The 13,159-nt window shown below is 45.4% G+C and overlaps 1 protein-coding gene across 1 annotated transcript in view; it reads right to left on the reverse strand.

The window, feature by feature from the left end:
- Positions 1-3,984: 3,984 nt before the first annotated feature.
- Positions 3,985-13,159, reverse strand: part of LOC145390758 (uncharacterized) — a 21,597-nt gene continuing 12,422 nt past the window's right edge. Inside the window, exons 3-5 of the mRNA XM_080265556.1 lie at positions 12,257-12,409; positions 8,560-8,723; positions 3,985-8,394 (exon numbers count right to left, since the gene is read on the reverse strand). Coding sequence (XP_080121682.1) covers positions 3,985-8,394; positions 8,560-8,723; positions 12,257-12,409 — 4,727 coding nt within the window. The remainder of the gene's footprint in view (positions 8,395-8,559; positions 8,724-12,256; positions 12,410-13,159) is intronic.

Below are 13,159 nucleotides of genomic sequence, written 5' to 3' on the forward strand. Positions count from 1 at the left end.
GAGGGGGGGGAGAGGGAGGAGGAGACCGAGAATGAGTTGGAGGGATGGGCTGAGCTAAATGAGAGGGGAATGAATCGAGAGACTAACTAGGAGAGTGCATGTGAGTAAGGTGGAGAGGGGGGAGAGGGAGGGGAAGACCGAGGAGGAGACGGAGGGATAGAGTAGAGAGGTATATGAGAGAGGGGAGTATACGTTGGGAGGAAGGGCAGCGAAATGGCAGGGGACAGGGCGACGTGGAGGCGATTTGTTTGTGACCACCCCTTGCGGGATTAAGGCTTCTGGCTATAGATAGATAGATAGACAGATAGATAGATAGATAGATAGATACTTAGAAGTGATGTTATACCAAGCAGGCAGTGTGTGTGTGTGTGTGTGTGTGTGTGTGTGTGTGTGTGTGTGTGTGTGTGTGTGTGTGTGTGTGTGTGTGTGTGTCTGTGCCCTCTTACATCTCTTCATACCTTTTTTTTTTTGCTATTTACCGAAGAGAGGGGGAAGCAGGGAGAAAGGGTGAGAGGGGTGGATGGTGGATGGAGAGGGGGACATAGGGAGAGAAGGGAGAGGGTGGATAGGGAGAGGACATAGGGAGAGAATGTGAGAGGGATGGAGGGTGGAGAGGGAGGGAGAAATAGGGAGAGAACCTAAGTGAGAGGGAGGGAAGTGAGAGGGATGGAGGGAGGAAAGAGAGAGAGGGAAATAGGGAGAGAAATGAATTGGTATCTGCTTGTTGGCTCTCTCTATATATCTATGTCTATCTATCTATCTGTCTATCTATCCATTTATCTATTATTATTATTATTATTATTATTATCGTTGTCATCACCACCACCACCATCACCATCATCATCATCATCATCATCGTCATCATCATCATCACCATCCTCCTTTCGGCTGATAGGGAAGGACTTGAGGGATGTTTGCATAGCCGGGCAGGGGAGCAGCCTGGTTACATTAGTGCCATCACGTGAAGGCGACCCAGTTTTTATATTACATCCCATCACGCCCTCCATCCGTCCCTCCCTCCTTCCTCCCCTCCCCCTCCCTCGCAGGCATTTCCTTTACACACACACACACACACACACACACACACACACACACACACACACACACACACGGGGGACAAATTAAACATACATATTACATACATTTATTTATATTTACATTAACTCTATGAACACTATCCACAATTATCAACACGTATAAACTCTTCATTAACCTATTATGTACATTTATTGGCCTATTCTGTGTGGCATCGGAGGCTTAAACTTACTATCTATTTATCTGTTGCCAGACGCCTGAATCCCGTAAGGGGTGGCCACAAACAAATCGCCTCCATGTCGCCCTGTTCCCCGCCATTTCACTGCCCTCTTTAGCGATTTTTTTCCGTATTACTCTTCGTTATTCTCGTACGTGTTATTGATACAAAGAATGTTGATATTAAAGATTCTCTCTCTCTTATTTCTCTCTCTCTCTCTCTCTCTGTCTCCATCTATCTATATGTCTGTCTGTCTGTCTCTATCTATCCGTACAATAACAAGAGGATGTTAAGATATAATAAACGAACCAAATCGCTAAAGATCAGTTGCAAAGAGGCCCCCCGTGCCACCTACAGTATGTGCATTACCCTCTACAATTACTGGCCTTATGAAGCGAGTATTTGGTTACTTACAAAGGTATTGGTAACTTAAATGGGGTTACTAAGGACAGTGTGGTTTATACGTCTGTCTTGTGTGTTGCGGGCCCGGCTCAGTCTGCTGGTGTGGGTAGAACAGACGTAATGGATTGGATTTTCGTCCCTTTGTAGCTTATTTACCTTGAGATAAAATGCTGTGGCTCTACATCCTTTCAATAGCACTTCTTTGTGACTAGCATTATCTCTAGCATTAGTTTTGTTACAGTTTAGTATGGATAGATACATAGTAGATAGATAGATAGATAGACACAGATAGATTGATAGGTAGATAGATAGATAGATAGATAGATAGATGGATTAGATATGGGTGGAAATTTTTGGCCAAGTTAGAGTTAAGAGTATTGTCATTTGTGCAGTGAACTTATGCTGAGAGAGAGAGAGAGAGAGAGAGAGAGAGAGAGAGAGAGAGAGAGAGAGAGAGAGAGAGAGGGGCATCGTGCAGTGATTGAATGTAAAAACCAGACATTTATGCAGAGAGAGAGAGAGAGAGAGAGAGAGAGAGAGAGAGAGAGGCATCGTGCAGTGATCGAATGTAAAAACCAGACACTTATGCAGAGAGAGAGGGAGAGAGAGAGAGGGAGAGAGAGAGAGAGAGAGAGAGAGAGAGAGATTACAAACAGGAAAGGAAAGATAAGGAGAGAAATGACAGTAAGAGAGACGGCGTCCGCACAACACACAAGATTTAACAGTATCATATATTTACCACGCCGCCTACACCTATACTCCATTCACTCAAATCTGGCTCAGGTTTTTGTCCTTTTGCAGCTTATTTCACAGAGCTCACTGGTAGAAAAGGAATGCTACAGCGCAACATCATTTCAGTAGCATATTCGTGACTAGCAACATATTCTAGCATTAATCCATTGTTACTACTCAGCCCTGAAGATGGAGGGATGGCAATTTTAGGCCAAGTTAGTGTAAAAGGAGTATAGTGGTAAATCTTCATCTTTGGCACAACTTAGAGTACAGTTACATACTATATACATTACCAAACATTACAAAAATACTTCTTATAATTAACTCTGACTAATATATTTTGATTTTAAAGGTAGGTTATAGCAGACGTTCTATATTCGATTTTTTTTTTTTCAGTAACATAGGATATTTCGTAGCACCCTTTCCTCGGCGATTTATTCTGCATATTACGGTTCAACTTTTTACGAGGGTGTTGCATGGGCTGTTTTTTTTTTTATTATTATTTTTATAGTGTAGGAAATTTTGTCGCGCCATTTCCTCTTCAATGTATTTTGCATATTAGCCCCTAGCGTTGTTCTCTATGCTATTTAGGCGTTTTCATGGCTGGTTGGTATGTAGATTGCGTGAATATCATAGAAGAAAATATTTATGTGAAGTCTGCTGAATAAATTGCTTATGAAGAGGTGTTACGAAGCCTTCTGTGTCAGCCATAACCTTCCCCCCCCCTCCTCGCCCACTCATTCTCGGCTCAAACGTAACCCGCATCAGTTAAAAGTAATTTCAGTGTAATATCTGTGGTTGGGTATTCTTGTTGATAATATTGAATACCAAGTGAGTATTCTTTCATCCTTTCCCTAGCACTTTGCGGGCTCCTGGCCTTTGGTTCCTTCTTCCTTGCATAAAAAAAAAAAAAAAAAAAAGGGCCGCCCAGTTATATCGGTTCCACCTCATGAACACGCACCTCCTTAGTAGTTATAGATAAAACTGTTCCTCTGCAGTTTATAATGTCAACCCTTGAGTATTTTTGTGGAGTATTTATGACAATGAACACATAGAGAGCATTAACAGTGATAATATAATGTACAGGAATACTTAACTATGTACAGGAATATTGAACTATGTATCTGTCTTTTCTACAGATCGACCTCGTATGCTGAGACTGAACACCTTCCATCTCATTCTTTTTGGGAGATGAACAGTAAGGGTACGTATATGAAAGTTCGGTTGTGAGAAAAATACCTTTTGTTCAGAGAGAGTATGCTGTCTCACTTAAAGGTCTGTTAGCTTAAGAGAAAAATACCTGTGTTTCAGACAGTAAGGCACATCTATCCAGGTTCTGTTAAGGAAAAATATCTTGTTCAGAGATTACACTGTATCTCTTGAAGTTCTGTTACTGTAAGAAAGAATGCCTGGTGTTCGGAGAGTAAGGTAAATCTCTTAATGTTGTGGTAGCTTAAGAGAAAAGTACCTTTGTTCCGTGAGTGCACTATGTCTCAAATTCAGCTAACTTAAGAAAATAATACCTGTTGTTCAGAGAGTAAGCTACATCTCTGGACTTGTGTTAGTTCAAAAGCACCTGATGTTGAGGTAAGGGACATTCAGGGTACATAGCTGACCCGGGAGTTAGTTGTTGAGATGGTTCCGGCAGAGAGTAGACTGGTTCGTATGGATTGACGTTGGAGCTGCAAGGGATGTGTCGGCCCCGGAGGAATGACCATAATCCCGCCATACTTCTCGTAGATCACGCTGTCGGTCTTCATGTGGCCTGACCCAGGTGTGTTGACGGAGTTGCCAGGGGTGGAGGAGACTGGCTCATTGGTGAGGATGGAGAGGAAGTCCCTCCAGTACTTACGGGCAGTCCGATCCCTGAGGACGTGGAAGAGGAAGAGGAAGAAGCCCTGTAGGGTGTTGAAGATGCAGAACAGGTAGGAAAAAACAAGTCGTGCCCCGCTGACGGCAAGCAGTCCGAAGATCCAGGTGAAGCCCAAGAGGAAGAACACGCAGATGGACATGCTGAGCTGGGTCAGGAAGAGGTCACGGTCAGATAGGGTTGAAGTGATCCTGGCCCGACCACACACCGCCCCTCGGATGATCATGGCGAAGATGAACAAGTTGATCGTCATGGTTATTACCAGAGGCGGCAGAAAAGCGATCTTGAAGCCATAGGGAGACATCCAGCAGATAGTCAGGTGATCGTCGGTGCGGCTGTCATATATAGATGCGTCGTATATCAACAGTGCTAGGACTGGAAGGATTGGGATGCCCCACGCACAGACTGATGCCTTCCACATGAACCGTGGGATATAATAGGGCACGACTTTCACGAATTTGAGGTACTGGTGCACTCCTTCCACCAGCATCCAGCCAAAGGATGCCAGAATGAAGTAATGCAGTGCCACAGCAACACTGCGGCACAAGGCATCATTCCAGGTCTGATCTATGCCGGCCACAAAGACGACGAGACTGCAGAAGACGGAGAAGGAAAGGCTGACTAGGATCTTGCTGGTGATGGACTTTTGCCACTTCTTGAAGAGGAAGAAGGTGGTGAAGACGAGAAGGAGACTGAAGATCGACAGGCAGCAGCCAATGATTGTAATGGTGTCCAGGATATCCGCATGAATGCCATCAATCCCACTGTTTTCCTCGTAGTTGATAAGGTGTGCAAAGGAGGTCAGATGGTTACAGTAACATACCTCCTGTCCATTAACCACCTTCTCGTCCCCCTTCCAGCAGCCCTCCTCAGACCATCCACCTTGATTTTCATTGCGTGCAAAGTCCCAGAAGACACACTTGGTATCATTCCCCTTCACTTGGGTTTTGAAGTAAATTTTGACTGGGTGTTCCAGGTTCTGCACGGTCATTTCCTTGAAGCTTGCCTGTATGATCTGACTGTTCACCACATATTTTTTGGAAATGGAGGCGTCATAGAACAGTTTCTCGTTCCGGTACACAGCGAAAGTCAGCGGCAACTTGGGTTCATCATCGGTGGGGAGGACTCTGTTCCTGGCTTCCCGGCTTGATTTTTGTGTCAGGCTGAAGGTGAGGTTGTTTGGGAGGATGATGGCTGCCTCTGCGTCACTCAGATCCTCCAGTGTTACTCCCTTCAAGAGGAGACTTTGAGCCTCCATCTTCTTACTGGTCTTAGCTGACTTGTATCCCACGATGGTCGAGTTAACATGGAGGTCCAGACGCTCCACTGAGATTAGTTTCTTGGAGGAGTTCTTGGTCTGGTCTCCCTGGCTGTCTGGTAGTTTCACCTTAAATGTCAGTGTCTCAAAGGCTTCCAGCAGGGTTCCAGAGGAGTTCAGTTTCCTCTGAGCTTTTTCAAATGTCTCAGAATTGGCCCCCATGACGTTGTTGAGAACCTCAACAATCTCGTCCAAGTCCATGGCAGAGATGTCGTGGTGTGTAAATGACTGAAAGGTTTCGGCGATGAGATGGATATCAATGGGCTGCAGGGCTTGGCTGTTTGAGGTGGTGGCTGGGAGGGAAGAGGGGTCATCCTTGTCAGAGGCTGGTCGGGTCAAGTACCCTTCTGTGTTGTTCTTGATCTTCCAGAGTCTGCGTGTGATGTTGGTGGGCTGCCCCGTACAACTCCCCGCCTCCATCCAGCGATATCCCATCCTGAAGTCCCCAATGCACTCCCTGGTCACTGCCTCCCCATCCTGAGTCACACACAGCTCCTCAGGAATGACCACAGACTTTCCAGAGGTCTTGGGCCATGTGAGATTGCCGCCGTTGAAGCCATAGTTAGGTGTCTGCTCCCTCTGACATCCGACCGTGCTTCGGATTTCCTCCAATGTGCAGTCAGAATACTTGCTTCCGATGGGTAACAAGGCCTTTAGGACTTTGAGAACTTTGTCTTCGGTCAGGTTTGTGGTGTCGGTTTTCAGTCTGCACTCAAGGTGAAAATTCTGGATGAGTTTTGACCCTCCTTGGCCTGGCTTGTAGATGAAATTTTTCCTCGTGAATCGCAACAGGTCATTTACTTGGTTGTTGGTCCTGAGATGGGCCAGTAGGACATCTGAGCAGGTGGAGGTTATGCGAGGGAGCATGAAGGTGCTGTCATGTTCCTCTGGCCTGTAGTCATGATCACGTGAGAGTGAGATGATGAAGGTGAAAGTGCCTGGGTCCTCCTGGAGGACTGTATTGGACTTCACCAACTGGGTGGGTTTGTTGGACCAGGCAAAGCATTCATAGTATCCCTGACCACTCACCCTCAGTTCAAAGGGACATACAGCACTGTTGGTTCTCTCATGCCTTGTGTACTCCCCATTAACATAGCAGCGTAGATTGGTATTCTCATCGTCAGACAGTAACTTCATTGGTTCTACACTGATGCACATTCTCTGTGATGCTGCAATGTTTGGCTTGGAGATCACAATTTTTAGGTCAGTGTCAGGAGCTCGCACTTGCTGACACAGAACATCTCTTTTGGTAGAAGTTTTATCCTCCAGAATCCATCCATCCTGCCTCAAGACGCCAAACGTATTGCTATAATCCGTCTCTGCCAGCCAGTTGAGCTTATCCATTGAACCATTGTACCAGATTCGGTCAGGTATTGCCCATGCACCCATCCACACCTCCTCCACCTGGTTCATGTAGAGATACTGGCGGTAAACCCAGTCGAGAAAACCAACATTAGGGGATGGCAGCTGGGCATCATGGGAGCCGCAGAATTCACTGGCCTGCACCCACGTGAGGTTGGTGGGTGGTGTAAAGAGCTTGAAGCAGATAAGGTCCTCGGTGAGTTGTGTTGACTGCCACCCATCCTGGCACTGAGAGCTGTTGGTCACCAGAGAGTTGGCACTGTGGTTGGGTGAGCCTTTAAATAGTGTAGCATTGATGATGGAGACAAACGACAGTGAAATGTTGGCATTGCAGTATGTCGTGCGTAGAGTGTTGGTGTCCAGGTTGAGAGCCAGACAGTTTTTCTCTCCACCAGGGTGTCCCTCTGCCCAGTGGATGTTAAACTCGTGCAGGGCACTGTAGTGTGTTAGGTTCAGGTTGGTGGGGCCTAGGTTGGTCAGTGGACCATACCTCCTCACTCTCATCATGGGTAGCCACACCTCCCTTGATTCGGTCTCATTTCTTACGAGATCCTGGATAAGATCATACAGTCCTGATGATGTACTTGGCCTCAAGAATGTGGGGTCATCCAGCAAACTCATCTCCTGACCTGTCTTGTATGCGACATTGAAGGCTGGCCTCCAGGTCATTTGGCTTGAGAGTGCCACACACCACTCGTCACCCAGCAGGGTGTATCCCTGAGGGCAGAGGTCAACCATCTGGCAGTTGGTGGTGTCAAAGGTTAAGTAAGCACCATAGGTGTAATCCCATACACACCGGCCTGGTCTTAACTTGCCGTACATCTCCCGACACTGGAAATCCAATGGATTTACATTTCCAGCATAAGAGCGAGGCCAGTGAAGGTCGTACTTATGCTGTCTCACACAATAGGTGGGGAAGCTCAGACTGGAGGATGGTAGGTAGCCATTCCTCTGGTAACACTCCTTGTACCGGTTCATGCGGTAGGGGTTGGAAAACTGGGCCATTCCGGACATTATGAGGTGTTCAGTGGGTATGTGGAGGTGGAAGATGTATCTGGCCAGCACCTTTCCTGTGCCCTCTTCATCCTCATCCTTCCTGACAACCACAGGGTCCAGGAGGTAGTGAGAGATGTTGGGAAACTCTTGCCTGAAGGTTTCCCTGAGCCGATCTGTTGCGTCATTTATGCCCACACCCGGATCCTCGTATGTGTTGGCTTCGAGGATGAACACCAGGTGATCGCTGAGGGTGACCAGGACTCTGTTGCTGCGTAGGAGTTTCTCAGAGCCCTTGTGCCACGCCTCACACCAGTACGTTCCCTGGCGCAGGCTGATGTTGGCGGTTCTCCCGGCCCTTGAACTCACAGCAGTGGCACCCGGTAGAATAACCTCAGACTTTGTGGGGTCATGCAGTGTTGCTGGTTCCAGTCCATCGCTGCTGTGACCCGTATATATCTGGTCCTGTAACCAACAGAAGTGGCAATTAGCATTCTGTAACACCTTATGACATATTTCTAATTTTGATCAGACTAACATTAGAGTTTTTGTTGTCTCTCTTTAGACAGTATTTTCCTTCTCTGTCTGTCTCTATCTCTCTGTCTATACATCTGTCTACTTATACCTCACCTTCCTCCACACCACATTTGGATGTGTGGCCAGTCGCCTTCCAGTGGTTCGACTGTACGCTCCACAAGAGAGAACTAGATTTTCAAAGCTCTGCGGATCAAGATTGAACCAGCCGTGGGTAGACGCCATGTTGCCCTCCACCCGTAGCTCCACGTCCGATAGGTCTGGGTGGAGAAAGTACAGTATTACCCCTCGGACCCTTGTGGCACACCAGTAAAAGAGTCTATTGATAATGAGAATACTTTTTTCGTACCCATATCACCTCCTCGTAGTTCCACGTTTGATGGAGTATTACGCTTGTGGTTCCCGTGACTTTCTTAGCTGAATAATTATCTGTTATAGTTTGAATTTTAAACGTGCGTCGCCATTTTATTCGTCTTCTCCACATAGCCTCACATCTAATAGGTCTGGGTGGAGAAATCAGATTATTAATTGGTTCCTATGACTCCTTCAAAATACGAGCGTCTCTTGGTACCAGAAATAAAAGTTTAAAAAGCAGACCACCCTAAAGGTATCGAATTGTGTGTGTGTGTGTGTGTGTGTGTGTGTGTAGATGGGGTATGAAGGTATGGCATTGTGTGCGCGTGACTGAGTCATTCGTGAATTTCATAGAAGAGCTTCCTCTCTCTCTCTCTCTCTCTCTCTCTCTCTCAGGTCTCCACATAATACTCCTAGTTTTCTGTAACACACACACGTTTTCTGTGGTAAAAGACATAGGCCATTATTATTTTTGGGTATTTCGCTAAACAATGTATTTAAGGCGCTTACTAACCCCTTGTACACACATTCTTGGCTGGTGATAAGTTAGCGGCATTGTGTTATATTTAGCACAACGATGGACGGGGAGAAGGCAGGAGAAATAGATAGGATTATGCAGTGTGGTAGGGGAGTAGATAGATAGATAGATAGATAGAAAGGTAGATAGATATATGCAGTGTGGTAGAGAGGCAGGTAGATGGAAGAGATAAGTAGATAGATATAGATTGATAGAATTATGTAGTGTGGTAGAGGGGTAGGTAGCTGGAACAGATAGATGGATAGGTGAATGGAAACTGAGAGGAGAGGAGAAAGAGGGATAGGAATAATAGACGAGAAATGGAAATTAAAAAAATACAATGAATTAGGAGAAGGAAAACAGAAAATTTAGGGATACAGAGAAAAAAAGAGAAAATAGGAACGAAATATAAGTATCAGAGAGACGAAACAGAAATCAATAAACAACAGAAGGGACAGAGAGAGAGAGAGAGAGAGAGAGAGAGAGAGAGAGAGAGAGAATACAAAGTACAAGTTAGTATGCAGGTTAAATCTTGCTTTCTCTCACCCATTCTCAGTTTCTCTTTGCGTTATTATATATATAATTTATGTATGTATTTATATATATATATAAGACGTGAAATCGAAGTGAAGGTATTTAATAACTTTGAGAGTGGACGAGTTTAAAAAGATCTTCGTTCGCCCACAAGATTGTTCCCTCTAAGGAAAAAGAATAACTTAGCCAAATTCAAGATCCGTTCATTTCGAGATGCCTGGACACACTGCGTTTGAAAGACTGGAGGTCACAGGCAGTTGGTAATAGACAGAGCGAGACAGTTCCAGAGTTGACCTGTTGCATACATGAAGGACTGGGTGTAGCGGTTAACTCTTGCGTCAGAGTTGGACAGAAAAGGGATGAGAGTGTGCTGCTGACCGGATGCCACGCGCCTGCTGTAGTGGTGGAGGGATGCAAGCAGACAGTTCAGAGCAGTGACCATTGCAGTGGCGATAGAAAAGAGGTGAAGATGCAAGAGTGCGACGATGAGGCAGGTTGAAGGGAGCCAGTATGTTCGTATGTGCATCAATGTATCTGTTTGTGGATTATGTATGTACTAGTATGCATGGATTTCCGTATGTATGTGTGTATTTCTGTGTGTGTGTGTGTGTGTGTGTGTGTGTGTGTGTGTGTGTGTATGTATGTATGTATTTGTCTACCTGCGTCCTTACCTATCTGCCTACCTACCTACCTGTCTGTCTGTCTGTCTATCTATCTTTCTATTTATCTCTCTATCTGTTGCCAGACGCCTTAATCCCCTAAGGGATGGCCACAAACAAAACGCCTCCATGTCGCCCTGTCCCCTGCCATTTCACTGCCCTGCTCCCAGCTCACACACCCCTCTCTCATATACCTCTCCACTCCATCCCTCCATCTCATCCTTGGCCTCCCCCTCCCTCTCCCCCCTCCACCTCACTCACATACACTCTCCTCGTCAGTCTCTCGCTCTCCATCCTCTCCACATGACCAAACCACCTCAGTATGTTTCTCCTAACGCTTCCTATCACATCCACATACACACCACAACGCTCCTTCACTTCCTCATTTGCCAGTCTGTCTCTCCATGTGACTCTACATGCTCTGCCTACCTACCTACATATCTATCAATTTATATATTTATCTATCTTTGTCTGTCTATCGTAATGGCCTTAAAGGGCTCACAAAATCGTCTCTAGGCAGGAGGAATATCATTGAAAATATCCTCGTTCGTAGCGAGAGTAGAGAAAAGTGTGTGTGTGTGTGTGTGTGTGTGTGTGTGTGTGTGTGTGTGTGTGTGTGTGTGTGTGTGGTCATGATTGTGTGGGAGAAATATTTTATTCTTTCTATATGTTTGTTTATATCTGTTTGTGTCTTTTTATCTGTCTGTCTGTCTGTCTGTCTGTTTATATATCCATCCATTCCCTCTCTCTCTCTCTCTCTCTCTCTCTCTCTCTCTCTCTCTCTCTCTCTCTCTCTCTCTCTCTAAACAATTGGTCTGTTACTACGCCTTTCCTTCTCCTTTGGGGTTTCTGCTGATTCTCTGGGACAAATATTTTCGTCCGGAAATCTAAACGTTACCTACGCTTGTACGACCCAGCCTACCCCCCCCTCCCTCAACACCTCCACCTAAGCGGTTTATTTTCTTGTATATGTCTGGTTAATATCCCACTGTACGATATTTAAGCAGAGTGTAGTGATATTAGAATGATTTATGTCACGTAGGAGGGGACAGTAAGGTGTAATAAAATAAATCGCTCAGGAAAAAGTGTTGGGAGTCCAAAATTACCATCTCTCCGTGTTGAATGAAGAGATTAAAACTAGATTACATTGCTTATCGCCTAGAAGTGCTGTGCAAAGGATGTAGAGCTATATTATCTGTATCTGCCCTATCTACCTATCTACCTACCCACCTGGCTACCTACCTACCTACTTACCTACCTACCTACCTACCTTTCTACCTACCTACCTACCTGTCTATCTGTCTATGAAACTTCCTATCAGAGTGTCAGTCTAACTCATCCCTTTTCTGGCCATCTCTCTAATAAAAGAGTTAACCGCTACTCCCAGTCCTTCGTGTATGCAACAGGTCAACTCTGGAACTGTTTTCGTCTGTATTTCTCTCTGCCTGTGACTTCAGTGTAGGTAGGTAGGTAGGTAGGCAGAGGAATAAGTTAACTGCTCCTCCCAGTCCTTCGTGTATCCAACAGGTCAACTCTGGAACAATCTTCCATTGTCTGCATTTCCCCCTGCCTATGACCTCCGGTCTATTAAACGCATCTCGAAATGGACGGATCTTGAATTTGGCTTTTCTTTTTTTTTCTTTTTTTTTGAAGGGGCAATCTTGCGGGAGCTGGCCTTTGGTTCCTTGTTCTTTGCATTAAAAAAAATCCCAGTGTAGGCTAATCTTACCTTGTTCTTCGTGACTAGGATCCAGCACGCAGAAGAAGGGCAGTTGATCAGCGCAGTCATGTAATTCAAACGTCTCGCTGGTGACGTCATAAGCAGCACATTCTCTCTCCCAAGGGTGCGGCTGTCGCGTCCAGTTCACGAAATCGCTAACGGCTGTAACAAAAAGGAAAAAAATATATATAATGTTGGCGATCATCATCCACTCACTGGATGTAGTGCTGCCTACCTCTTCGTTCACCACTATCATTCTGTCTGCCCTCCTCTCTTCCTATTTCTCCCATCCTTCCTGTCACTTTTTATTGCGTTTTTCTTCTCTTCATGTGGCTTTACACTGAGTGCAAGCCTAATGGTTTCCTGTAAGCTAGGAAGCCATTTACAAAGCTGGGTGGTAACCATATAACTTACCCAAGTGTTCCCTACGTGTCAGTGTGTGGGTTGGCGGAGGGTTAGTGCCCCTCCCGGTAAAACAACAAACTCATAAACGGACACCCCTTACAGGATTATGGCGTCTGGCCATACATTGATTAATTATCGATTTGCATTCATCTAACGGAACTGGGTCACTGGGTTTGAATACTGGGTTGTGAATGCTTGAAGTTTGATGTACTGTTCAGCCACTTGAAAAGAATATTCGCTACTCCAGGGTGCGATGAGTTTTGAAATGATTTGCAAATGTGACACTGTTCATTTGGTACTGTTGGTAGGTCACAAGTCTTGGTGCATGTGTATTAAGTTGTACCACACCACAAGGCTAATGAATATTTATTTATTTTTTTAGTGGGTGTACCTTCGTTATGTGGTAGGACTGAGTCTCCTTGGTTACTAGATCCTTTATTATAACTAGGATGGGGGAGATTTTAATTTTGCAGCTTAGTTCACGTAATTTATTGGCAGAATAAGACA

This window comes from Coenobita brevimanus, chromosome 15 (genome assembly GCF_032717465.1).
Source record: "Coenobita brevimanus isolate Jiangsu-jjx chromosome 15, ASM3271746v2, whole genome shotgun sequence".
NCBI classification, from domain to species: domain Eukaryota; kingdom Metazoa; phylum Arthropoda; class Malacostraca; order Decapoda; family Coenobitidae; genus Coenobita; species Coenobita brevimanus.